This window comes from Lithobates pipiens, unplaced genomic scaffold, assembly GCF_037356315.1.
Source record: "Lithobates pipiens isolate NorthernLeopardFrog02 unplaced genomic scaffold, aLitPip1_a1.2 Scaffold_27, whole genome shotgun sequence".
In the NCBI taxonomy this organism is placed as follows: Eukaryota; Metazoa; Chordata; class Amphibia; order Anura; family Ranidae; genus Lithobates; species Lithobates pipiens.
The window spans coordinates 44,118,648-44,146,040 of record NW_027507788.1 but is presented as its reverse complement, the minus strand read 5'-3'; the positions used below and the strand labels follow the sequence as shown (position 1 = coordinate 44,146,040).

Here is a 27,393-nt window from a genome sequence, read left to right as displayed (position 1 = left end):
ATTTTCCCTTGCGGCAAAGAGATCTATTGCAGGAATCCCCCATCTCCGGGTGATCATTTCGAATATTTCCTGCTTGAGAACCCAATTGCCTTCTCTCAGAGTTCTCCTGCTGAGAAAATCTGCCACCTGATTTTGTTCTCCCTTCAAGTGGATTGCTGAAAGGGACAGGATATTTGCTTCGGCCCATCTGAGGATGGCTTCCGCTAGGGCCCATAAGGACTTGCTCCTGGTGCCCCCCTGTCTGTTGATGTAAGCTACCACCGAGGAGTTGTCCGACCTTACCCTTACGTGCTTCCCCCGGAGCTCCTTTTGAAAGGTTCTGAGAGCTAGATCTACTGCCCTCAGCTCCCTCCAATTCGAGGATCTCCTCGAGTCCCTCTTTTCCCAAATACCCTGTATTAATTGGGAGTCTAGGTGTGCCCCCCAACCTGAGCTGCTTGCATCGGTCGTGACCACCCTGGAGGTTGGCATGACCCACTCTAGACCTTGGGACAAATTTGCTCCCTTCCTCCACCACCAGAGGGACCTCTTTACCTGATCTGGAATCGAAACCAGAGAATCCAAAGATTCCTGGCTGTGATCCCAAACCTTCAGCACAAATAATTGTAGAGGGCGGTAATGTAACCCTGCCCACTGAACCGCTGGAAGAGCGGATGTCAGCAACCCTAGCGCTGACATAATCTTCCTTATGGAGATCTGGTGGTTGCCCTGAAGACACAACAGAGCCCTGTCTATCTTTTGAATTTTTTTCCCAAGGAAGAAAGACCCTTTGTACTGTTGAGTCCAACTCGTACCCTAGGAAAGTGACCCTCTGGGAAGGGATTAAGTTGGATTTCTCCAGGTTCAGGAGCCAACCCAGGCTTACTAACAGATTTCTTGTGACCTGTAAATCCTGAATTAATTGTGCTGGGGAAGGGGCAAACAGAAGGAGATCGTCGAGATATGCGATCACCGAGATTCCCCTGAGACGCAGAAATGCCAGAACTTCTGCCATCACTTTGGTGAAGATTCGGGGGGAAGAGGATAGTCCGAAAGGAAGCGCTCTGAACTGAAGGTGTAGTACTTCCATTGGAGTTCTCACTGCCAGTCTGAGAAAACGCTGGTGGGACTCTGCGATTGGAATATGCAAGTATGCATCTTTCAGATCTATTGATGCCATGAAGCAGTTCGGAGGTAGGAGTGCTTTTACTGAGTAAACCGAATCCATCCGAAACCTTCTGTAGGTAACTGAGACATTCAGGGGCTTCAGGTTCAGGATGAGCCTGAACTTTCCCGAAGGCTTGCGAATCACGAAGACGTGAGAGTAGAAGCCTCTGCCTGTCTCTCCTACTGGAACCCGTACTACCACCTCCTGTTCTTCCAACTCCTGAAGAGAGGAAAGAAGGGCAGATGATTTTTCTGCGCATTTTGGCAGCTCGGTGACAAGGAACCTCAGAGGAGGGAGTTCCGAAAACTCCAAATGGTAACCTCCTCTGACGATCCCCAAGACAAACTGATTGGAGGAAATCATTTCCCACTGTGGGAGGAAGGCCCCCAATCTTCCTCCCACCGTGACCCTGTCACTGAGATTTTTTGGGCTGTTCAGGAGGGCGAAAAATTGCTCCCCCGGGGCCCTTGCTTTTGAGTCCCCAACTTTTCTTCTGCTGAACCGTACGGGGTGGTACAACCCTTTTCTGGGGACGAGTCTTTCTTTTGGCTTGTTCCCCAATTTTCCTTTTAACAGGAAAGGCCTTTCTTTTGTCTGCTGTGCGATCTAGCACCGCTTCAAGGCCTGGTCCAAACAGTAGATCTCCTGTAAAGGGGATTCCACAAAGTTTAAGTTTGGATGCATTGTCTCCAGGCCAGGTCTTCAACCATAAGGCTCTCCTGGCAGAGTTGGTCAGGGCCAAGGACCTTGCCGACATCCTCACGGATTCCGCCGAAGCGTCCGCTATGTAGGCTATCCCTTTAAGAAGCATGGGAAAGGAGGATAGAATAGTCTCCTTTGCTGTCCCTGCTTCAATGTGTGCGCTAATCTGGGTGAGCCAATACTCCATGTTGCGGGCCACCACCGTGGTTGCCATGGCTGGCTTAAGATTTCCCTGTGACGAATCCCAGGCCTTCTTAAGAAGGTAATCCATCCTTCGATCCATAGGGTTAGACAGTACCCCCATATCCTCAAAAGATAGATCAGTGTGTCTGGACACCTGGGAAAAAGCAGCGTCTAGTCTGGGAGATTTATTCCAGACGAGAGTCTCTTCCTCCGAAAAAGGAAACCTACGTCTTAATGCCCCAGAAAAGAAAGGTTTCCTTTCGGGATCCCGCCATTCCTTCTTGATGGTATCGATCAAGACGTCATGCACTGGGAACACCCGCTTCTTTTGTTCCCCCATGCCCTTGTACATCCGATCATGGAGTGACAATGTCTTAGTTTCTTCTTGAATACCTAAAGTGGTATGAATCGCTCCCAAGAGCTCATCCACCTCCTCCAGGGAAAGCTTATACCGCGAGATTCTGCTGGATTCCCCATCCAGCATCTCTGCGTCAGACTCCCCCTGGGAGTCTGAAACGACACTGTCAATTTCCTCCTCAGCTTCCTCCCTGGGACCCTCTGAATTCTCTCCCCTTGCAGGAGGAACATCCACAGGGCTGGATGGTACACTCTGCTGCGCTGGTGTAGGAGTGCTCGGAGGCTGGGGCCACTGAAAACTGGAAAAAAAGTTTTGGAAGGACTGAAAGGTACCAGAGAGTTCCTTCATAGAAGCTACCAGATCTGCACCCTGCTCTACTGCCTGTTCCTTAAGTAAATCCTCAACACATTGTTTGCAAATAGCTTTAGACCAAGAGTCTCCCATAGACGTTCTACACGAAGGGCACTTCTTCTTAGAACCATGGGGGGACTTGCTCGTGGCTTTCTGAAAGACACAAAATACAGGAAGGGGCAGCATGAGCCTAAAAAACAGCAACACCAGCGCTACATAGAGGACCACCGGGAGTGCCCCCCCTAGGATCAACCATCACCAGGATCCCAGACACACTACCCTTCCCCCCGACCACCAAGGAGGAACACCAGTGGAGCTACTGGATACAAGTAAGGGAACACCTCCCCAGGTTTCCTCTTACCTTCGAGTGGCTGGTGCTATTATCTCCAGGAGTTTTTGAAGCCTCTGCCTCGGACATTCTCCCGTTGAGGAAGCGTGGTACGAATGCGCCTCTAACAGCTACCTGTGCAACTGTGAAAAGAGAGGCCGCACCAGCCGAACGCTAGGTTCCCTTTCACGTGCCGCGTCCGGAACCGGAAGACGCGGATCGAACGAAGGGGTCCGCCCCCACCGGAACTGACGTCGCCCGCCTACCGGTCCGGCTTCCAGCTCCCAGCCGGCTGCGTACACAGGGGGGCCCTGGACGCCTTCGTTCAGCACCCCACTGGGCGAAACGCAAGGATGAACCTCTCCAAAGACTTCCTGCTTTCCCCAAGCGAAGATTGGAGTGCGTGTAAAGGTCAGTCGAGTATTCAGCTTCCCCAGCCGACTGGACTGTTTGTTCCGTTGAAACCCCCGCGGGTGAACGAACGGACGACCCCATAAACTTCCCGCTTTCCCCAAGCGGAGTTTAGGGTATATGGACAGTACGAACACTACAGCTCCCCGCTGATAGGACTGTCCTGGACCGACCGATGAACGGTCGGATAGCCGAACGGGGCCAGGGCTCCGCTCGGGTGGCTTCAGTTTCACCAACCGAATTTAGCCTAAGGTTCCTTGGCGATGTCTCCCCGCCGGAGGAAACACCATAACTGAGGAACGAAGGGAGGAGGAGGCTTAAATTATGAAATTGAAGGCGGTGTTTCCTCAGAGGGGAGGAGCCGGTCTCTCTAAGGTGGCTGTCCTGAAAGACGATTGGGGAAAATTTTTTTTTTTTTAAATTGTAGTTTTTTTGTGTTTATAGCGCAAAAAATAAAAACCGCAGAGGTGATGAAATATCACCAAAAGAAAACTATATTTGTGGGCAAAAAAAAAAAAGGACGTCAATTTTGTTTGGGTGTAACGTCGCACAAACGCGCAATTGTCAGTTTAAGCAAAGCAGTACCATATCACAAAAAGTGCTCTGGTCAGGAAGGGGGGTAAATTCTTCCGTGGATGAAGTGGTTAATATAGGGGTTTAAGATAATTCCGAAAATCATCTGGATTATTCTCCTGGAGCTCCCGAAGCAAAGGCATATGACATAATCGGTCACGATTAATAAAGCAACTAATTTGTGGTCCCAGAAATCCTCCTCCTCCTGTTCCTGGACTGGACTTGAATCAAAGCAATAATAAGGCCAATAATAAATACTGTACTGTATATATAGGTCAAAGCTAGCTAATTATTGCTGGCTCCATCATTTTTAGAGCTGGATTCTAGATTTCAAAGAAACTTTGAGAAAATTAAGATCAAATGTGACCCATCACAACCTTAAAAGGACAACAGCATGCTTCCATCCCTAAATACATTGTAGAAGAATAGTGGACTTGGGACTTTAGATAAAGCATGTCATTGTGGATAATAGATATAAATAGATATAAGAGTTGATAGTACATTTAAAATTGATATTATTAAACCCTAGGGGTGGTCCATGATGTTTGAGAGCATAATTAATAAAATACAAATATAATAATAAAAGATTAACATAATTATAATAATAAATGTAATACTGACAATCAATGGACATGATTAATACAATGGTTACAGAAAAATGTAAAATCAATAAAATTACAAGTCAAAAATACTTAAATCACATAATTAAAGCAGACCACTAATGGATGGTAATGTTGTTGAAATTCATGACTGGAACAAGCTAAGCTGGGCACCCTTGGTTGACCACCCAAAGCATTTCACTTCTCCTGCCAATCATCAGGGGTAAGATGCATATGTAAGAGAACAGCCCATAAGTTAAACCCAACTCCAGGAACAGGATTGCAAGGTGGTCTGGAATGAACTATCTCACCCGGGGTTGAGGCAGGGTAACACTCAGCCCCCCGAGCAATCGGAAAAAGAACCAGGGGAACTAGCAGCCATGGACTGACCAAGATACTCTTGCCATCAATCTGATGAGTGTTGTGTGTGCACATTCTGAACACCAAAAACCTATGTAGTATGGAGTATGGCCCGAAGTAATCCCTTCCTTGTCAACAAAAGTATTTCTGATATGTAATTTTATTGATTTATACATTTATCTGGAACAATTGTATTAATCATGTCCATTGATTGTTGGTATTAAATTTATGTTAATCTTTTATATTTGTATTATTATTATATATTATTTATTCATTATGCTCTCAAACATCATGGACTACCCCTGGGGGCTAATAATATCAATTTAAATGTAATATCAACTCATATCTATATCTATTATCCACAATGACATGCTTCATCTAAAGTCCCACGTCCACTTACTATTTTTCTTCAAAGAAGCTTTGTCCTGGCCTGTAGGTACAGTATGTATATATGAATGTGAAATAGTACAGTTTTCAGTATTTCTTTTGTTAAAAAAATTTTAAACTTTTTGACCTGACGTAAATGTAATATGGGACACTTACTTGTAGAAATAAAGTTCACACACACAACTAATAAAAGCTAAGAAACATCGTATGAAGTAAAACACGAGAACCTGTTGGAAGAAATAACAGAGAATAAATAAAATGTATCAAACAGTCTACTGCACAAGTATAAAGATTCAAAACAATCAAAAAACGTCACAGTCAAAAAAGGTCATCTTAGATTGTAATAAATCTTCCCAAATTAAATCCATTAACAAAACATATTACAGATTAAACTAAATTATGGGTAATGCCGTTACAAATTTCAATCCACCAGCATTACCAAATTAATGGAATATTATGCGTCATCATCTGTCTCAAGTTTGTCACAAAACAATAAATCCAAAGAATGGTCCCTGCAATAGAAGACTGTGACTGCTTACCTCTCCTCTGGGAGGCCTGACTACATGCCACGGTTTCTCCCATGAGTTACTATGTTTCTACAGGACAGAGTAGTGATGTCGAAGCCTGCAGGAGGAACCACAGAGCGCAGCAGGGACTAAACTTTAAAGGGCCAATATAATGTGCAATAGTATTTAAGTATTCCTATAAAGCAATACCTCTACATTCATATTAAAGTGCAATGTGCCATATTAAAATAAATACAATCCATATACATAATAATTCTGAACAAAATTGTGAAAAATTGATAAAGAATTAATAACAAAAAGTCCTATTGCATATGACTCTTCTGTGCTGGTTGTCTTCTAAGTGGCATCATTAGTAAACATTCCATCACCAACTGGAATAAATACACCCAATGTGCTCCATATGTGGGTTCAGCTTACCAGACAGAAGTGACCTCTAATTAAAAAGTAAGTCAAACAACACTTTCAGCAAGATAGACTTCCTTCAATGAAGGAGACTGTGGAAGCAAAAATACCTCCTCCGCAAGACCATGGATGGGGTGTGTGAGAAAAGATATAAAAGGAAAACCAGTAGTGTAATCCTGTTTATTAAATCATCAAATAAAAGACGAGGCCAAGTGGCTGCTTACATATATCATGCCTTAGTCTGGCACTGATGCTGATTGCGTAAATCTGGATCTAATGGTGCCTCCTGGCTTTCACTCGTTACTAGCGTGTGCTCCACTGTCCAGCACGATCAACCAAGGGGACCAGAAATGGCATGACCAAGCAGCACCTTGACATACGTTATCAGGAAGCGTTCTTGTTAACTGTACTGCATAGGACTAGATTGTGTGGATCCATGCCATGCTCAGGGGTGATTTGAAAGTTAACAACTTATATGAAAGTACATGAATCCACCCTCTCGTTGGCCTAGGTGGATACTGATTCCTACTTTGGTCATAATATTAATGGTGCTCTGGAGACCTGGTCTCCAACAGTGCAAATCTACTTTGAGTGGGAACGGGAAACAATACAAAAAAAAAAAAGAAGAAAGAACTGATATTCTATAAAAAGAAAGGTATATTGATGACCTCATCCTGCTCTGGGAGGGGTCCCGGGCAAGTTTAGAGTAATTTTTAACCCAAATTAATAATAATAAGCAAGTATGGTCTACAATTTGCAGCCCAATGAAGTTCGGAAACAGTCAATTACCTTGATCTCACATTGATAAAAAAAAAAAAAAAAACTGAGAATAGAATTGGCATAAAAAAATTTTTTCTAGGAGACTGACCGGAATGGGTTTGTGCCTACTCAAAGCTGTCATCACCCCCCAATGGCTAGGAGCGATCACAAAGGGCCACTACATGCGAATCAGGAGAAATTGTGATAGCTTGAATGACTTCCACATTCATGCTGAAATACTTGCAAATAGATTAAAAGAAAAGAGTTACTCACTAGGCAAACTTAACAAGGCCAAAAAACAGGTTTTGGTCATGGATAGGGAATCACTTTTCACTACCAAGAAAATGACCCCCTTCTGAGGAGACATAGCATGGTGATTAGATCCAGATACAAGCGATCAGCCTCAGTGCCGGGCAGCCACTTGGCCTTGTCTTTTTATTTGATGTTTTAATAAACAGGATTACACTATTGGTTTCCCTTTTATATCTTTTCTCACATACCCCATCCATGGTCTTGCGGAGGAGGGATTTTTGCCTCAACAGTCTCCTTCATTGAAGCAAGTCTATCTTGCTGAAAGTGTTGTTTGACCTGCTTTTTAATTAAAGAGGTCACTTCTATCTGGTAAGCTGAACCCACATATGGCGCACATTAGGTGTATTTATTCCAGTTGGTGATGGAATGTTTACTAATGATGCCACTTACAGGATAACCAGCACAAGAGAGTCATATAGGACTTTTTGCTATTAATTCTTTATCAATTTTTCACTATTTTGTTCACAATTATTATGTATATAGATTGTACTTATTTTAATATGGCACATTGCACTTTAATATGAATATAGAGGTATTGCTTTATAGCAATACATACATACTATTGCACATTATATTGGACCTCATGAGCACCCCCTCACATCCCACCCACTATTATCTAAAGTAGATCCACCTACCTTAGCTAGAACAGCTGTTAATTTATTTATACTTATTTTGTTAATTTGGCACGAGGTACCAACTTCCCAACCTCAGCTATAGCTGAGGGGACCCTTCAACAAATGGACAAAACAGACTACAAAGCAGACCTATGCTGAAATATTAATATAAATCTATGTTAAAGTTGTTGCTAGGATGAATACATAAATATCTTGTAACTGTATGACTGCTGCTTGAATGACTAATTGAGAATGGTGCAGAGTGATCTAATTCTCCCAGTTCTTCAGATTCTCGCTTAGGAAAAGATGGAAATTTACCAACCTACCCAACTCACATCGGTCTGTATTGTGGTGATCTGGGAACATTCCTGCTTGGGATGCTGGGAAACACCTGCAGTCTTCTTATTACCTCTCACATACAGTAACAAAATAGCAGTACCAACAAGCTTCTCACAGAATAACTTTAAAATCATAAATGTGACTGGGGATGCAGGAATCAGAGAGAAGGAAGTTGGTAGATTCAAATTTGCCTCACGGTCCAGTATAGATGACAGTTCTCATGCTGCGTTTTTCCCGTTTTGTGGTTCTCTAAATGCAGCAGGTCCTATTGGAGATGCTTAACAGCCAAAAGCAGGTCTAACACAGCTTTTTACACTTGAACATATGGGTTTAGCCCTTAAAGTGTTTGTTAAGGCATTATTAAATCTATGCCAGCCCCTCTATTAGAGGCTGGCATAGCACATGGTGTATGTTGTTTTTAAAAACGAGCGCTGTAAATACTGACTATAAGCTGTCTTCAGGCCGGTCTCATCACTCGCAGCCACCTTCGAACTCTGATAGATGTCTTCTGTGGGAGGGGCCATGATCTCCTTCTGACATCAGAGGGAGATCACGTGGCCACTCGTCTCCTCCGCAGAAGCCACCCATCGGAGCTGGAAAGCAACCGCGAGTCACGTGACCAGGCTGAAGACAGCTGATATTCAGTATTTGCATCGCTCGTTTTTAAATACAACATACACGGTGTGCTATGCCAGACTCTAATAGAGAGGTTGGTAGTCACAAATTTTATATTTTAATATTAAAAAATAGCAGTGGGGGGGCCAGAGGGCAGACAGACAGAGATCGCACTGACAGGGAGGAAGGAGGGTGGGAGAAAGGAGAGCAGAGAGCAGGCAGCCTTTCACAGAGGGAGGCACTTTGACCACGGAGATCAGGGCGGAGCTGCCCTGGTTATCGTGGTCTCTTTAGAGGGGGTATACAGGAAGTGTTAGGTTTAGTTTTTTTTTTTACAGTTTAGAGGGGGCAGATTACACCACAAGCGCTGTGCTGTGTAATCTGCTTTAAGGGACCAGAATCTACTTTTTTTCTTTGGGTTAACAAACACTTTAAAGCCTCAGCCTGGCGAAGTCATGCGGTAGCATGGCTTCTGCATTATCTGACTGCTGCAATTGGCTCTCACAGCAGTCACATGATCAGGAGCCCATCCTTCTGGCTCCTGATCAAAAGCCTTGATCATGAGCTGTAATTGACAGCTCAGTCATAAATTAAGAGTGCGCTGTGAGCACACAACCTCCTGATGCTGTGAATGCATATATGTGTTGGCTTGGCGTTAAAGCCAACCTTTCTTGCTACTGCATATAGGCGTTACGCACTTGACAAGAGGGCTGCACTGTGTCTGAATGCAGTAGCAAGCATTTGACAGCAATGCCCATGTCAGAACATACATACAGTATGTAAAAAAAATGGAACATGGTGTGGCTGGCGTTACATAGGTCTTTGTTTCCCCATTTATTTTACAAGTGTAAAATGTATTATTGTTATTATCATTAATATGAAAATATTGTAACAGAATACAATATACAGTATTGAAACTACACAGGCTGCAGAAGGAAGAGTGGGACTGTAAAGAGGTAGAGCAGGGAACTTTAGCAAGGAGATCCTGACACAGGAGAACCTATAAACTTAGATGTCAATAAACAACTCCGTGCCCTAGTGTCCATTTGTAACTATTACAGTGGGGAAAATAATTATTAAATCCCCTGCAGATTTAGTAAATTTGCCCACTTACAAATAAAATTAAGGTTCTATCATTTTAACCATAGGTGTATTTTAAATGATAGAGACAGAATATCAACCAAAACCCAGAAAAATTTTAAAATAAAAAACAATACAAAATGTTATAATTTCAATGAGTAAAATAAGTATTTGATCCTCAAACAGAACATGACTTAGTACTTGGTGGGGAATCCCTTGTTGGCAAGCACAGAGGTAAGACGTTTCTTTTAGTTGGTTACCAGGTTTGCACACATCTCAGGAGGGATTTTGGTCCACTCTTCTTTACAGATCTTCTCTAAATCCTAAAAGTTTCTTGGCTGGCCCTAGGCAGCTCTAAGTTTCAGCTCCCCCATAGAATTTTCTATAGGATTAAGGTCTGGAGACTTACTAGGCCCCTCCATGACTTTAATGTGCTTCTTCTTGAGCCACTCCTTTGTTGCCTTGGCAGTATGCTTTTGGTCATTGTCATGCTGGAAGACCCATCCATGACCCATCTTCCATGTTCTGGCTGAGGGAAGAAGGTTCTCCTCCAGGATTTTACAATACATGGCCCTATTCATTGGCCCCTCAATGCAGCAAAGTCGGCCTTTACCCTTAGCAGAGAAACATCCCCAAAGCATAATGTTTCCACCTTCGCACTTGACTGTAGGGATGGTGTTCTTAGGGTCATAGTCAGCATCTTTCTTCCTCCAAACACAGTGAGTCGAGTTAATGGCAAAAAGCTCAATTTTGGTCTCATCTGACGACAGCAGTTTCTCCCAATCCCACACTGATTTATTTATATGTTCATTGGCATGACTGTACATGTACCTTCTTGAGAAGAGAGACGGGTGCTGCAGGATTTTAATCCATGGCGGCGTATTGTGTTACCAATGGTTTGTTTGTGTGGTCCCAACTGCCTTGAAACCATTCACACGCTCCTCCTGTGTAGTTCTGGGCTGATCCCTCACTTTTCTCATGATCATCCTTACCCTATGAGGTGAAATCTTGCATGGAGCTCCAGACCGAGGGCGATTGATGGTTATTTTGTATTTCTTCCAATAGAAAATATTCACTCCTACAGTTGTCTCCTTCTCATCAAGCGTCTTGCTGATGGTCTTGTAGCCCATTCCATACTTGTGCAGGTCTACAATCTTGTCCCCGACATCCTTTGACAGCTCTTTGGTCTTGTCCATGATGATGAGTTTGAATGGAAGAAATATTCTGTGGACAGGTGTCTTTTATTACACATAACGAGTTGTCGTTAGGAGCACCTTCTTTTAATTGGCAGGACTAATCTGTGTACCACATACTATAGCCAGTCTGAGGGAGCCAGAATTATTGTTGGTTGGTAGGGGATCAAATACTTATTTTACTTACTGAACTGCAACTCAATTTATAACAGTTTTATCATGTGTTTTTTTTTTCTGGATTTTTAGTTGACATTCTGTCTATCATTTAAAATACACCTATGATAAAAATGATATGCACTTCATTTCTTTGCAAGTGGGCAAACTCACAAAACCTGCAGGAGATTAAATAATTATATTCTCCACTGTATATCAGTTCTGCATGGTAAAAAAATAAAAAATTTAAAAGCGAAACTAAACCCTCCTCTACCCTTTACAACCAAGAAAGCTGCCATCTTAAAGAAAACGTAAACCCTCTTAAAAAAAAACAAAAAAAAAAACCCTGCAAGAAAAAAGGCATAATGAGCTAGTATGCATAACATTCACTTGATAAAACCTAGTGAATGTATTCACTGAAGACCAAGTAGCAGCCTTGCAAATCTGAGCCATGGATACTTGATGATCAACTTCTGGTAGAGTGTGCCCTTACGAAAAAAAGGCATGGCCTTAACCCTTAAACCATACGCCTGAACAATCACTTGTTAAATCCATTGGGAAATAGTTGACTTAGATGCTGCCTGTCCCTTCTTGGGAACTTCTGGCAATACAAACAGAACATGAGTCTTCCGCATCTGAGCCGATATCTTCAGACTGCCGCTATTACTGTTTGAAGAACAAGGCTGTCTCTTCCATGTTCTTGATGTTCACCTAGTAAAAACCCAGTGGATGTATAAACTAAAGACTAAACAGCGGTCTTGCACCCCTGGGCCACTGACACCTGATGGCCCAAGATACTCCCACACACCTGGTAGTGAATCTCTTCCCAGAAAAAAATTGGATTTTGCCCTTCAAAACCATGGGCATCCTTGGTAAACTGGCAGACCTACTGCTAAACATTCAACCTGGATGCCACCTACCCTTCCTAGGGCTCTTCTGGCTGCACAAATCAGGATTCCTGACCTGTGCTGACATCTCAAGTACACCCTGAGTGTCTGAACTACCTCTAGAGTAGGTAGCGATCTCTCTCCTGCCAACTGTGGATTAGGAGAAAAATAAAAAGACAAGACCCTGTCCTGATTCAAGTGAATACTAGAAACCACTCTAAGCAATAGAGATGGATGAGGAAGCAATATCACCTCATGATGAGAGACCAAGAATGGCTCTTTGCATGAAAGAGCTACCAGCTCTGACACTCCCCTTAGTAAAGTGATAGCAACCAAAGAAGCCATCTACTGAGATAAGGAACAATTGGTTCAAGCAATGGCCTCTGCAAAGACAGCCAAAAGCGAAACCCAGTCCCAAGGACACAAGAGTGGCCTGCCATGTGGGACTACCTACGCTACAAGCTATATGAAGTATGAATCAATGAGTGATAAACAATGGCCTCTGGAAAAAATGGATAAGGATGAACTAGAACCCTTAATGGTACTTAAGGCCAATCTCCTTTCCCCTACTGATTGGAGAACAAATAGAAAATTTTCCACTCATATTCCTGTGGGTGCCACTTCCTGGCTTCCCCCAGGAAATTATTATTTCCAAGTCCTGTAATCAAGGTTCCCTGAAACCAGCTTCCAGGGGCTCAACAGTGTGGAGATACAGAACTCAAGAACATTAGGTCCCGCTGGCCTAGGAGTGATCAAGGAGCGACCCCCTGCAAGCCTCGCTAAGTCAGCATACCAAGCCCTCCTGGGCTAATGCGGCTAACACTAGTATCAGTGTTACCACCTCCCAAGTTCTTTGCAAAAGAGGTGGGAGAAGTCAAAACAGAGGTAAAGCATTAAATAAGGGAGAACTGGTCAATAAGGTGTTACCAGTGCATCTGCCCCTATTGTCGGTGGGACTTTCGTCCCAGACAAAATTTGTTCCCACTTGTTGTAGACCTTGGAATCTAGTAGATCCACCTGCAGCTTTCCCCTTGACACTATACCTGGAATATGTACTAGTGATAATGGCATCATTAACTGTTAGCACAAAGAACAGTGTAACTGAGATGAAAATTAGTAGTGATAGAGACAGCACTTCTTGTACTGTCTCAGACAGAATGTGGTTCACCATCCTGAGCCACAAGACTCCAGATGATTGACATATATGCCTGCAGAGGCATTTTCGGATTATACCTACAACTGGTTACCCCTCAACATCCAGAGCAAGGCATACTGGCAAAAAAAATCCAAGATATTGATGGGTAGTATTTTCTCCTATGGAGACCAAGTCCACTGAACTATAGCCACCTTCAAACTAACTGGAGAAGCTGGGATCAGTGGTTATTATCTTCCCATCCCTTCTCCAGATATCCAAAACAGAGAAATACCGCTCTAGATAAGAGCAAACTAAACTAAAAATAAAAATAACGAGCTGCAGCAAACACCATCAAAATATCACTATGGTAAAAGTAAAATAAAAATAAATTGCTGCGCTACAAAAGAGTCAAACGATACAGTGTATAAATATTAAAATGCCCCAATTGAAATGAATAAAAAAAGTGTCCATATATAATTTAGTGAGCAAAACAATGGTGAAAAGACATTATAATAAAGATTAAAAAAAAGCACTTCTGTCCAATTCAAAAGCAAATACAAATGCCCATCAACTTTCAGATCTTTGAAGATATAAATCTGTAAGTGAGGGTCCTTACCAGAGCGAGTGGACTCCCTTGCAAGCAGAGTCACAATCACAAGCAGATTTAGCCCTCTGCAGGGACAGATGGATCTCTGATGGTTCAAGTCTGGCCAGCCACTTCCGAAGGTAGATAAGGAGACCCAACAGTGTAGGGCAGTGTCAAGAAAGCTGCCATCTTAAAGAAAACGTAAACCCTCTTAAAAAAAAACAAAAAAAAAAACCCTGCAAGAAAAAAGGCATAATGAGCTAGTATGCATAACATTCACTTGATAAAACCTAGTGAATGTATTCACTGAAGACCAAGTAGCAGCCTTGCAAATCTGAGCCATGGATACTTGATGATCAACTTCTGGTAGAGTGTGCCCTTACGAAAAAAAGGCATGGCCTTAACCCTTAAACCATACGCCTGAACAATCACTTGTTAAATCCATTGGGAAATAGTTGACTTAGATGCTGCCTGTCCCTTCTTGGGATCTTCTGGCAATACAAACAGAACATGAGTCTTCCGCATCTGAGCCGATATCTTCAGACTGCCGCTATTACTGTTTGAAGAACAAGGCTGTCTCTTCCATGTTCTTGATGTTCACCTAGTAAAAACCCAGTGGATGTATAAACTAAAGACTAAACAGCGGTCTTGCACCCCTGGGCCACTGACACCTGATGGCCCAAGATACTCCCACACACCTGGTAGTGAATCTCTTCCCAGAAAAAAATTGGATTTTGCCCTTCAAAACCATGGGCATCCTTGGTAAACTGGCAGACCTACTGCTAAACATTCAACCTGGATGCCACCTACCCTTCCTAGGGCTCTTCTGGCTGCACAAATCAGGATTCCTGACCTGTGCTGACATCTCAAGTACACCCTGAGTGTCTGAACTACCTCTAGAGTAGGTAGCGATCTCTCTCCTGCCAACTGTGGATTAGGAGAAAAATAAAAAGACAAGACCCTGTCCTGATTCAAGTGAATACTAGAAACCACTCTAAGCAATAGAGATGGATGAGGAAGCAATATCACCTCATGATGAGAGACCAAGAATGGCTCTTTGCATGAAAGAGCTACCAGCTCTGACACTCCCCTTAGTAAAGTGATAGCAACCAAAGAAGCCATCTACTGAGATAAGGAACAATTGGTTCAAGCAATGGCCTCTGCAAAGACAGCCAAAAGCGAAACCCAGTCCCAAGGACACAAGAGTGGCCTGCCATGTGGGACTACCTACGCTACAAGCTATATGAAGTATGAATCAATGAGTGATAAACAATGGCCTCTGGAAAAAATGGATAAGGATGAACTAGAACCCTTAATGGTACTTAAGGCCAATCTCCTTTCCCCTACTGATTGGAGAACAAATAGAAAATTTTCCACTCATATTCCTGTGGGTGCCACTTCCTGGCTTCCCCCAGGAAATTATTATTTCCAAGTCCTGTAATCAAGGTTCCCTGAAACCAGCTTCCAGGGGCTCAACAGTGTGGAGATACAGAACTCAAGAACATTAGGTCCCGCTGGCCTAGGAGTGATCAAGGAGCGACCCCCTGCAAGCCTCGCTAAGTCAGCATACCAAGCCCTCCTGGGCTAATGCGGCTAACACTAGTATCAGTGTTACCACCTCCCAAGTTCTTTGCAAAAGAGGTGGGAGAAGTCAAAACAGAGGTAAAGCATTAAATAAGGGAGAACTGGTCAATAAGGTGTTACCAGTGCATCTGCCCCTATTGTCGGTGGGACTTTCGTCCCAGACAAAATTTGTTCCCACTTGTTGTAGACCTTGGAATCTAGTAGATCCACCTGCAGCTTTCCCCTTGACACTATACCTGGAATATGTACTAGTGATAATGGCATCATTAACTGTTAGCACAAAGAACAGTGTAACTGAGATGAAAATTAGTAGTGATAGAGACAGCACTTCTTGTACTGTCTCAGACAGAATGTGGTTCACCATCCTGAGCCACAAGACTCCAGATGATTGACATATATGCCTGCAGAGGCATTTTCGGATTATACCTACAACTGGTTACCCCTCAACATCCAGAGCAAGGCATACTGGCAAAAAAAATCCAAGATATTGATGGGTAGTATTTTCTCCTATGGAGACCAAGTCCACTGAACTATAGCCACCTTCAAACTAACTGGAGAAGCTGGGATCAGTGGTTATTATCTTCCCATCCCTTCTCCAGATATCCAAAACAGAGAAATACCGCTCTAGATAAGAGCAAACTAAACTAAAAATAAAAATAACGAGCTGCAGCAAACACCATCAAAATATCACTATGGTAAAAGTAAAATAAAAATAAATTGCTGCGCTACAAAAGAGTCAAACGATACAGTGTATAAATATTAAAATGCCCCAATTGAAATGAATAAAAAAAGTGTCCATATATAATTTAGTGAGCAAAACAATGGTGAAAAGACATTATAATAAAGATTAAAAAAAAGCACTTCTGTCCAATTCAAAAGCAAATACAAATGCCCATCAACTTTCAGATCTTTGAAGATATAAATCTGTAAGTGAGGGTCCTTACCAGAGCGAGTGGACTCCCTTGCAAGCAGAGTCACAATCACAAGCAGATTTAGCCCTCTGCAGGGACAGATGGATCTCTGATGGTTCAAGTCTGGTCAGCCACTTCCGAAGGTAGATAAGGAGACCCAACAGTGTAGGGCAGTGTGAAGATCAGCTGGTGGATAGGCTCGTCAGTCCCTCATATGTTCGGCGTCTTCTGCTGATAGATAAAAAGTCGCTTCAGCAAGAAGCAGCAAGCACAAAAGTGCGGCCAGTGAATCCACTAATCTGAAAAAGATGCACCCGGGCTCAGGGACACGAGTGTAAGAGGGAAAAAGACGGACTCCAATTGTGAAATACCGATAAAAAAAGCCTTTAATGCTTAAAAAAGAACAAGCGGAATAAACTGCAATACAACAAATTATGCACAAAGATAAATATTAAATAGAAGAAAGCCGGAAAAAATAAAAAAACAGCCACAAACACCCGTGCAATGGGGTCACGTAACGTGATGGTGTCAGCACATAACTGCCCTACATGTTTCGCGATACCTTGCGTCTTCCTGGGGCACAGGTGATGTGCTGATCCATGACCCACATCTATAAAATGTCCCACATCTCAAATCAAGCCTCAGTATCAACTGGGCGCCATATTATGACTCACATAGTCAGTAAAACTTCTCCAGATATTGAACCATCAACCAGCAATCTTAGCTCTGCAACACGCTGGGAACAGAGCCCTCTGGCAATTCAATGCCTGGAACTTCATGTTGCAGAGAGAATGATCCTCTGCCAAAGACCTGGAGTAGGGAAAGTGCCTTGACCTAGATACAACTTCTTCCTGCAGAAATGTATCAAAAGGAAAAGCTGGAACAGACTGCTTCCTAAACCAAGATGATTGAGGTAAACCGAGATTAGCACATCTGCGTTTTCAGCAAGTCCAGTACTGGCGTCTTTGTGAACCCTCTGAGCTGTGGCCAGCCCAAAGAGCAGAGTCACAAAAGCAAAAAAGACAACTTTGCATTGCAATTTGCATAAAGCGGCACATGAAGATGTGTGTTATTGATGACTATGGATCCTCAAATCTACCTCTTGCAGGGGTCAACACTAAATGGACAGAGCCTATCTGAAACAGGATGTCCAGCGGCTTAAGCTCTAAGCTAGACCTTATGTCTCCATTTGGTTTTGGGACAGCTACCGGTTGAGGTTTTTTTTTTTTGTTTTAATAATGAGCCCATACCTTCTGCTCCAAGAGTCAAATGCAAGGAAAAAGACTGATGACTCTGTGGCAGAACCTGAAGGTCAAAAGAGGCGCACCTACCGACCAAGCTTTTGCTGGCTAAAGATGGAGCAAAAAAAAAAAAAAAACACACCTCACAGACTGTCCTAAGATCTTCTAGCCCGAGATTCTCTCAAAAACACAGCAACCTCAGATGCCTCCCTCACAAAAGATGGGGAAAAGCTTGCAGCATCTGGTATTCCCGGGCAGCCTCACCTCCATATACTAACCAGGCTTGATCCTGCTTAGGCTTCGATCAACAGAGTTCAGGCATGATCAAGGTGATACGGCTGCAGTCCATCTGATGAAAAACAATTGCATCAGGAAAAATACTGCAATGCCAAACCCCACAGTGGCTAATATGCATCTGACACCACTGTCCATCGGGGATGTGTGTACCGCCAAATCATTGAACCTGAGAGTGATGCACCTGCCTCCCCCGGCTGCTTCTCCTTTCTGGAACCATTTCACTGGTATAACCGGTAAATAACGTAGCAACTATCATAGCCAACCAAATACACAGTCCTCCAAAGATGCAGGCCTAAAACAATGTTGGTTTACTGCTATGCAACCCCTTACACAAATGCCTAAGTATGCAAGTACCCAGGCTTGCCGTTATGTAGGTACCCAAGTATGCAAACATGCAGGTATACAAATATTCTTGCCATTCACACATTTATGTATGCAGCTCAAGGCAAATAAGCACATACTGTGTCTATGTACTCCTAGGCAAATAAGCACATATGCATGTAATCCCAGGCAACCAAGCACATATGCACGTAGTCCCAGGAAAATAAGCACACATCACGTAGTCCCAGAAAAATAAGAACACCTGTATATTTATGCAAATATGTAAAAACATGCATCTTTAGCAACCGTGCATTTCAGCAACCATGCGTTTCAGGCACCGTGTGTTTCAGTAACCATGCAGCTGCTTGACTGGAGTTGGCCCCATGCCCATCTTTGATCCAGCCTCTGTGGGGGGGGAGGGGGGGGCGCTGTATTCCGGGAGGCACGGCCGCCTCGTAGGGGCCTCGAGTGGCAGGCAGGTCTGGGGCCACCCATGCTTATGCTTTTTCAAACGTGTATCTTTAAACATGCATTTAAGCAACAAGTTTTCGAGCATGTATACTACACGCTGCACCTGCCTTCCGAGCAGTCAACAACACTTTAAAGTGAACTGCTATCCATTCAGTGGTGTATCGACTTACAGTTGTACAGTTCCCCCAGATAACCTAAGTAAGTACTCACACTTTGTTAGTATGGTCGCTCTTTCACTTCCTGCCTATTTGAAAATAGGCCATACTGAGCAAGCCTGCGCCCTCTAGTGGCTGGAGGAGAAACAGCATCCCACAAGACTAAAAAGTACACAGCATGATTAAACAGCACACTGCCCTAGTGGCCACTGGGAGAACAGACAGTCAGATCTCTCTTTTTTTTCCCTTTCTTTTTTTTTGCTTCTTTTTTTCAAAAATGCAGACTTACCATTCTGCTGCAGGACTCTGAACATAACAGGAGTCCAATCTTCACCCATCACGGCGAGCTTTGTCATGAAAGACCTTCAGAGACTGGGTCCCCCTTAATCTGGGGTCCACTCACCTGGACCTGTATAGCACCCTGCCGGAAAGCACCTTGGTCAGAACAAACACTGCACACTAATTACTAATAGAACCATCCAGACCTCCAAGTATGCACCAAGGAGCACATGTCACATCAGTGACCATCCACCTAACAGACACTGGCAAAAAAACAAAAATGAGGTATTTCCTGTGTAGGAGGGGTTATATAGGGGAGGACTTCTTGTTTGATTTACCGGTGTCCATTCACCAGTAGGTGGCGTATAACTCAGTTAGTTATTATGGCTGCTCTGTGTCCCATGGTGCAGGATAAAGAAAATAGCACATGTAAAGTGCCAGAAAAACGCCTCACCTGCAGCCCCAGTATGAGAGCACGAGTGTTTTCACACTGGGGTGGTGTGCTTGAAAAAGTCCTACAAGCAGCATCTTTGGGGAAGTGCGGGAGCGTTGTATACACCGCCGCGGCCACTGGAATAAATGGGACGCTTTCAACCCTTTAGCGTCCCGCTAGTGGCTGAAAAGTGCCTCTATTACAGCGGTAAAGCGCCACTAAAATTAGTGGTGCTTTACCGATAACGTCCCCACCCGCCCCAGTGTGAAAGTAGCCTTAAATCTATGGGTTTAGTCTCATTCAACTACTGCTTAATGGTCAAACATTTGTATATATAGTTGAAAAAAAAAACATGACTTGCCTTGTTTGCCTGAAGGATATTTGCATGGAACCAAGCTGGTAATGCGTGTAACCAAAGGTAAGCATAAGAGCGTATGGCATAGGCTGGAGAATATTCCCATGTTTGAAATCCTTTGCCATAAACGAGGTAGTGAGTCTTCATGGGGGAAAAAAAAAAGTTATTGCAAAGTTAATAAGATAAACTGATAGTTCACTCCCCCACCAAGTATATGTATCCATTCGCATTCCCTTGCCAACCTGCCTCTACCAGTAATAGCTAGTTCCAGAGATTAGCCCGGTGCAGAGGCATAACTGGAATCTTCAGGGCCCAGGTGTAAGAAACCATAAGGTGCCCCCCACCAGGGGCGTTGAAAAGATCTGGGGCTAGAGCCCATAGCAGCAAAGTAAAGAAGGTCATACGCTTGGGCGGGCATAATATAATGTGTGTGTGTAAAAAAATATTGTTACATATCTGAGTGCGGTTCCCCCTTACATCAGGGTCCCCAGAGAGACCCCCCTTTAAATCAGGGTCCCCAGAGAGACCCCCCTTACATCAGGGTCCCCAGAGAGACCCTTCCCTTTACATCAGGGTCCCCAGAGAGCCCCTCCCCTTTACATCAGGGTCCCCAGAGAGCCCCTCCTTTACATCAGGGTCCCCGGACAGCTGCCCCTCCCCCCTTCCAGAGGTTCCCTGTACCTGGCTGGTCTCCTCTGTCTGTGCCCCTCCAACCCCCAGCATATCTCTGTACCCCCCACCTGGGGGGAGGTGGGAGGCGGCGATCGGAAGCTCCATTGTGTCCACGGGATCTCCCTGGGGCTTGTAGTTCTCTCTCTGAATGTATACAGTGGAGAGGGAGGGCCTCTGACCCAGGCATGTATTGGCAAGAGTGTAGAAGCAGAGCGATTCACTGAAGAGTAAAGCTAATACATACCCGGGTCAGAGGCCCCTCCACTCTCCACTGTATACATTCGGAGAGAGAACTACAACTACAAGGGAGATCCCGCGGCCCGTGGACACAATGGAGCTGGCAATTGCCACCTCCCCCCACCAACAGTCAGAGGTGCAGGGGGAGATGCTGGGTCTTGAGGCCCGCCCCCCACAGCGGCAGAACGGCAGGGCCCAGTCGCAATTGCGACTGCTGCAACCCTGGTGAATGGTGTCAGTAAGTTGTGCCCACACTTGGCCCAATTTACTACATGTAGGCCTAAGTCTGGGTGCACACTGCTGCGGGATTGAAATATTGTGTGAGTTGAGCTGAACTCGCACTTTCATTCCAGCATTCCGCATGTCAGTCCGACTTCGGGGGCGATTTCAGAAACATCTGTGCTGGTTACTGCATAGATGTCTATTGAAATCGCACCCAAAGTTGCCAAAAGTAGTATAGAAGCTACTTGTGGGCGTTGCACCTATTTGGGCAGTGCCATTGCCGGAAATAGCTGCCAATTTGGCATGCGACTTGACATGTCAAGCGCATGCCAAATCGCATCAATGTGTACCTAGGCTTAGGGATAAAGTTTCAATTAGGGGAAGTCACATAATACCATATACTCAAAGTCCAAAGTCCCATTCCATTACATTGACAAAGTGTTGATAGGGCAGTTTACCCTGCTGAGGGGTGGACTATTAAGATGCACAATGACCTTGGCCTAAATAGTGACAGGGTTTCTTTAACCTTGTTTCAGAATAGACAAGCTGCAGAGCAAGCAAGCCTCTGTGATCTGCATACTCCAACTGGATCTGGCCATACATGGTTCAGTTTTCAGGCTGAAGGAATAAAAACTGAACAGATTTTCCCATCCACACTGAATGTGTAGATGGGAGAATCCTCCTCACTGCGCCATTTTATTCTGACATCGGGAAGACTCCCCTGCTGTCAGAATACATAGATCAGAACTTTTTCTTTCCCCAACATGGCGGTTGACCAGAAGATGATTGGTAGATTGGTTTCTGTTCAACTGCAGTGGCCACAAACACACGGGTCAAATTTCGATCCGTCTCTGGCCACCTTTAGTTTCAGCTCACCACCTATTATAGAACCCACTGTTTAAAAACAAACCAAAACGTCATTTTCCCTTAGGGTACTTTCACACGGAGGCAGTTTTCAGGCGTCTAGCACTAAAAATAGCACCTGAAAACTGCCTCTCATGCCTCCCCAGGGTGAGCCTGAGTGCTTTCCCACTGGGGTGGTGCGCATGTGGGACGGGAAAAGTCCTGCAAGCAGCCTCTTTGGGGCTGTGTGGGAGCGCTGTATACAGCACTCCTAAACCGCCCCTATCCATTGGAATGATTTGGCAGAGCTTCCGAAGCACCTGAACAGCGATACAGAAGCGCCGCAACACAGGCGCTATTAACAACTCTTTCTGCTGCTAGCGAAGGTTAAAAGCGTTGCACTAGCAGATGAAAAGCGCCGCTAAAACTAAGAGACCCGCCACCCCAGTGTGAAGGTACCCTTAAACTTCTATATAGAAATCAGCTATAAAAAACAATGCGATAGAGGTAGCCCAACCTTGTAGCATTGCATTTTCTATACTCACCGGCTCCCAGTAATTGAAGGTTTCATCGCAGTCTGAGATATTGCTGAGAAGAGCTGCACAAAACCTAGCAGATATTAGGCATTTAAATGCAGTAGCTCCTTCTGGTGCCCACACCTGGCCCGCTTTGCTACACGTAGACCTAAAAAATAAAAAAATAAAAAATGTTTATTGACCCAATTGTAAATTATACCTTGCTTCATTTTCAGAAAAAAATTAAGTAGTAGGTTCTTACAATAGCATTTTAACAAGAGCAAATCTAAAGGCTATGTACGGGTTTGAGACATTAAACTAAAACAACTCAAAACTATCAGGGCAAGAAAGGAAGTTTAGTACTTTGCACATGGCAAATGTTATTACTTCCACTCATTCGTCTCCCCCCCCCCCCCCCCGTTGCCACAATTGGCACCTTTCAGGGGGGAGGGGGGACAGGATACCCACTTCCCAAAGTCTGTGCTGAGGCCCATGACGTCACCGCAGGGGCTCCCTCCTCCTCCTCCCCCTATTGCCAGGCCAGTAGGAGAAAGGTGTGGGGCCTCGTGGATGGGCAGCTGGGTCCCTGGCATGAAGCCGTAAGGCTACACTGCCGGGTTCCCTTACCTGCAATGGTGACGACAGCACCCGATAGCTGATGGAAACATCAGTTTCGGTGCCGACATCGCTGGACTCCAGGACAGGTAAGTGTTCTATTATTATTATTCATGATTTATATAGCGCCAACAGTTTACGCAGCGCTTTACAGAAGGGACAGGGGGGCCCTGCTTGTAGAGCTTACATTCTAAAGGGAGGGGTTGGTGGTACAAAAGGTAATAGATGCAGGGAATGATTTGATGGTGGTGGCTCGGGTAGCTCGCCTTTTAATTTTTAATTTTTGGTTGGACCTCTGCTTTAACCCAGTGGTTATTTCTGTTGTAAATTCATAACACAAATGTATAGCTAAAGCAAATAAATTACATACAAGTATTTTACTTTTTAAAAACATAATGTGTTTGGAAACCATATATACACAATTGAGGGAAATAATAACAAAGACGTGTATTTAAACCTGAAGTCCAGGAATTCAGCTACTTTGTAAAATGTGCTGATTACTATGGGTTAAGTCCAACGAGGCGCATGCTGCTTTGTGGACTTATTGCCTTAATTTACAGTTTACATTTTTACTGAGTAAAGCAGCTCTTCCTCCATCTATTTTTTCCTTGACTTCTACTTTCAAGAGCTAGTCATTACCTAATGTGGTTGTAAACCCTTACATATATCCAGTGACGTGACCGGAGATACACAGATGAAACAAATCCTCTTACACAAGTTGTACCTGTTTATCTGGTAATCTTCTCTTCATCTGTTCAAAGAGCAGAATTTATAAAACTTGTTTGAACTATCAGAATAAAGGGGGCGGAGAGCTGAAATTACTCACTGAAGAGCTCAGTGAGGAGAACTCTGAGAGCTGATTGGAAGTAAGGGATACACCCCCCTTCACATAGCACACAGGAACAGAACTGAGGCTGTCAATCAGCTGTAGGTCCCTCCCATGTCACCTTTTTTTCTTTTGGTGTGAGGAAAACTTGTTGGAAGCGACTCATGCTGATAGTAGAGGAAGGAAGCAGCAGATAGAAATGACACTTGGTGCTCTGGACTGAGACAAGTACACACTAGGGAAGGTTGATATTTCATGTATTTGGTTTACAACAACTTTAAGTTATAACTAAAACCAGTAAAAATCAAAGACTGAGGCAATTATTTATTATGGCAAACAGAAACATTTATATAGTCTTACAAATATGTATGCTCGTGTGAATGAGCCCCTAAATGATGTACAGGCGTTTATGTGGCTATACGAGTGTAAATACAAGAACTTAAAGTGGTTGTAAAGGCAGAAGGTTTTTTTATTTTGCATTAAGATAAAAAACCTGTGTGCAGCAGCTCCCCTAGTACTTATCTGAGCCCCCTCTCTGTCCAGCGATGTGTACAAGTGCCTCAGCTGTCCAGGACTCTCCCTCATGATTGGCAGCAGCGCCATTGGCTCCTGCTGCTGTCAAGGTCAGTTAGCCAATCAGGAGAAAGAGGGGATGGGGCCAAACCACGGCTGTGTGTCCGAATGGACACACAGAACTGTGGCTTGGCTTGGGTGCCCCCATAGCTGCTTGCTGTGGGGGCACTCCCCAGGAGGGAGGGGACCAAGAGAGCTGGCGAAGGACACCATAGGAGGAGGATCTGGGCTGCTCTGTGAAAAAAACACTGCACAGAGCAAGTTGGTATAACATGTTTATTATTTTATTTTTTTTATTTAAAAACAAGACTTCAGTATCACTTTGCTTCAGGTATTTTTTAATTAAAATAACAAACATGCCTATAGTTACCTGCTCTATGCAATGGTTTTTCACAGAGCAGCCTCGACCTTCTTCTGGGGTTCCCCGCTGATGCTCCAGGCTCCTCCTTTTCGGCAAGTGCCCCCATGGAAAGCTGCTTTCCACTGGGGCACCTGTGTGTGCTTGCTCCCGAGCTGCCCTGTCTGCATCTATTGAGACAGAGCGGGTGGATCGGCCCTGCCCCCCTATGCACAGCATTTGATTGACAGAAGCAGGAGCCAATGACTCCTGCTGCCAATGATATGCCCAGCAAGGAGGGAGACAGAATTGAGAGCCACTGCTCTAGTGCACATCGCTGGATCAGGCTCAGGTAAGTAAGGATGAGCTCAGGCGTGTTTGCATACTCCACTTGCAGAGCCCGCCAGGAAGTCGGCGCAGCACTGCACTAATCACAGGCAGTGAAACATTGCGCGATCTCTGTAGTCGCGCATCAGGGGAATGTCTCACTGCCTGTGATTAGTGCAGCGCCAACTTTCTGGTGGGCTCTGCATGTGGAGTATGCAAACACACCTGAGCTCATCCTTACAGGGAAGTATGGTGGGGCGGGGATTTAGAACCACTTTAATGGACCATTTTATGTGTCTTGTACACAGGATCCTGTGTTGATGATTTTTAAATTCATTATGGCCATGTACCCTTAGACCCCATGCACATGGATGCATGGCATAAAATTTGGGTGCATTTCCCCACCATTAGCTACAGCTGCTGTGTAGGGCCGCTCATAGAAATCAATTAAAAGATGTGTTATACAGCGGTAGTGACATAACCACACGTGCATACACGCTGTCTGCGTCCAAGGTTGTACGTCTCTGCTCAGGCGCACATTCACACAGGTACTGGTGTATCCTCTGCATACAGCCGCATCTTGTACCCGATTTCCATGGGCGACTGTATGCAGCATCTGTGGCTCCTGATCGGGGAAATACACCTGAAGTTTACATCATATGGCCATGTGCATAAAGGCCACTTGGGTTGTCATGGCAGCAGGTGGTGTTAAGGGGAAATCTTCCAATAGGGACAACTGTTTTGGTGACTACTGTCTACAAAGAGACAATTTCTATCTACTTCCTGTTGTGTCTCAAAGACAGGAAGTGAAGAAAAATCTCCCCAGCAAGACACATCGGAAAAAATAAGCTGGCAAGGATTTGAACCCTTCTATATCTAAAATTCCAAGCAAAGTCCAGGCTACTGACACAAATGAATAGAAGGCTGGAACTAGAATAGTAGAGGATGAGAGTTGTAGTGTTTCCAGTGTCAGTATTAAAAAAATAAATCTCATTCCAAACCATTTCCATTATAAATGTGATAACCCCCATCATCTGCTACTCCCCCTCCCCCATTCATGTATATGAGGTGCCCCATCACTGTACACAGACATGTGCACTCCATCTCTACTTGTATTCTAGGGGCAGGGAAGCAGAGAACCGCCATTCCCAAAGCAAGCATGCGTGTCATACAAAGAGCTGCCCTCACTCGGCTCGGTGCTCGGACACCCGGCTTTCTTCTCTTTGCTTTCCGCTATTATCCTCCCTTTCACCACCACCGGCTCCTTTGCTCCGCTGCCGAGCCCCCTTGGACGCCATTACTGTCGTGGGCAATAGAACTCACTTCCGGGTGACAGGACTCCTTGAAAAGCAGCTGGCCGCCATGTTTCCTTCTGGCAGAACAGCGCGTGCGCGTTGTGCTGGGGTTTTCTCTGACGTGTGAAAGTTAAAGTGCTGATCAGCTTTGAGACAGAAGTCAGAGCTGATTTTATTAGGTTATTACTAAAATATAGAGGATGAAAGCAATAATTGTTATAGTTTCACTCCATGGGGAAAAAAAAGAAAAAAGTGCCTCATCTATACAAAAATGTCCTGTATTAATGGAATTAGGTTTTTAACCACTTGAGCACCGGAAGGTTTTACCCTCTTCAAAACCAGGGCTTTTTTTTGCTATTTAGTACTATGCTACTTTAACTGGCAGTTACGTGGTCGTGTAAAACTGTACACGAATGAAATTTAGGTAATTTTTTTCACACAAATAGAGCTTTCTATTGGTAGTATTTGATCACCACTGGGCTTTTTTTATTTTTGCTATATAAACAAATAGAAAATCAAAATTAACCACTTAAAGTGGAATTCCACCCAAAAGTAGAAGCTCCAATGATCTGACACCCCCCTCCCCCATATGGCGCCACATTTGGCGCCTTTCAGGAAAGAGCAGGTACCTGTGCCCACTTCTGGGACATCACCCTGCGGCGCGATCACTCGTAAGTTCGGCCTCCTTCCCCCGCCATCAGGACATTCAGGAAGTGCAGCACACTTTGTGCATGCACAGTAGGGAACTGGGTTTCAATGCCGGGTTCTCTTACTATGAATAGCGGCGGCATCACTCGAGAGCCAATGGAAACATCGACTGGGTAAGTGTCCTAAGGTAAGTTAAGTGTCCTAATATTAAAAGTCAGCAGCTACAGTATGTGTA

At 44.3% G+C, this 27,393-nt stretch overlaps 1 protein-coding gene across 5 annotated transcripts in view; it reads right to left on the bottom strand.

Annotated features, from left to right (window-relative positions):
- ALG9 (ALG9 alpha-1,2-mannosyltransferase) overlaps positions 1–26,597 on the bottom strand; it is a 297,401-nt gene extending 270,804 nt beyond the window's left edge. For 4 of the 5 annotated variants that reach the window (XM_077456931.1, XM_077456932.1, XM_077456928.1 and 1 more), the window contains exons 1-4: positions 26,404–26,541; positions 22,568–22,706; positions 20,055–20,189; positions 5,556–5,626 (exon numbers count right to left, since the gene is read on the bottom strand). In XM_077456931.1, the coding sequence (XP_077313057.1) occupies positions 5,556–5,626; positions 20,055–20,189; positions 22,568–22,706; positions 26,404–26,513 (455 nt within the window). In that variant the 5' untranslated portion in view covers positions 26,514–26,541. Of the gene's footprint in view, positions 1–5,555; positions 5,627–20,054; positions 20,190–22,567; positions 22,707–26,403 lie in introns of all 5 variants that reach the window. The other variant, XM_077456930.1, reaches the window with a different exon arrangement.
- Between the last annotated feature and the right edge of the window lie 796 nt (positions 26,598–27,393).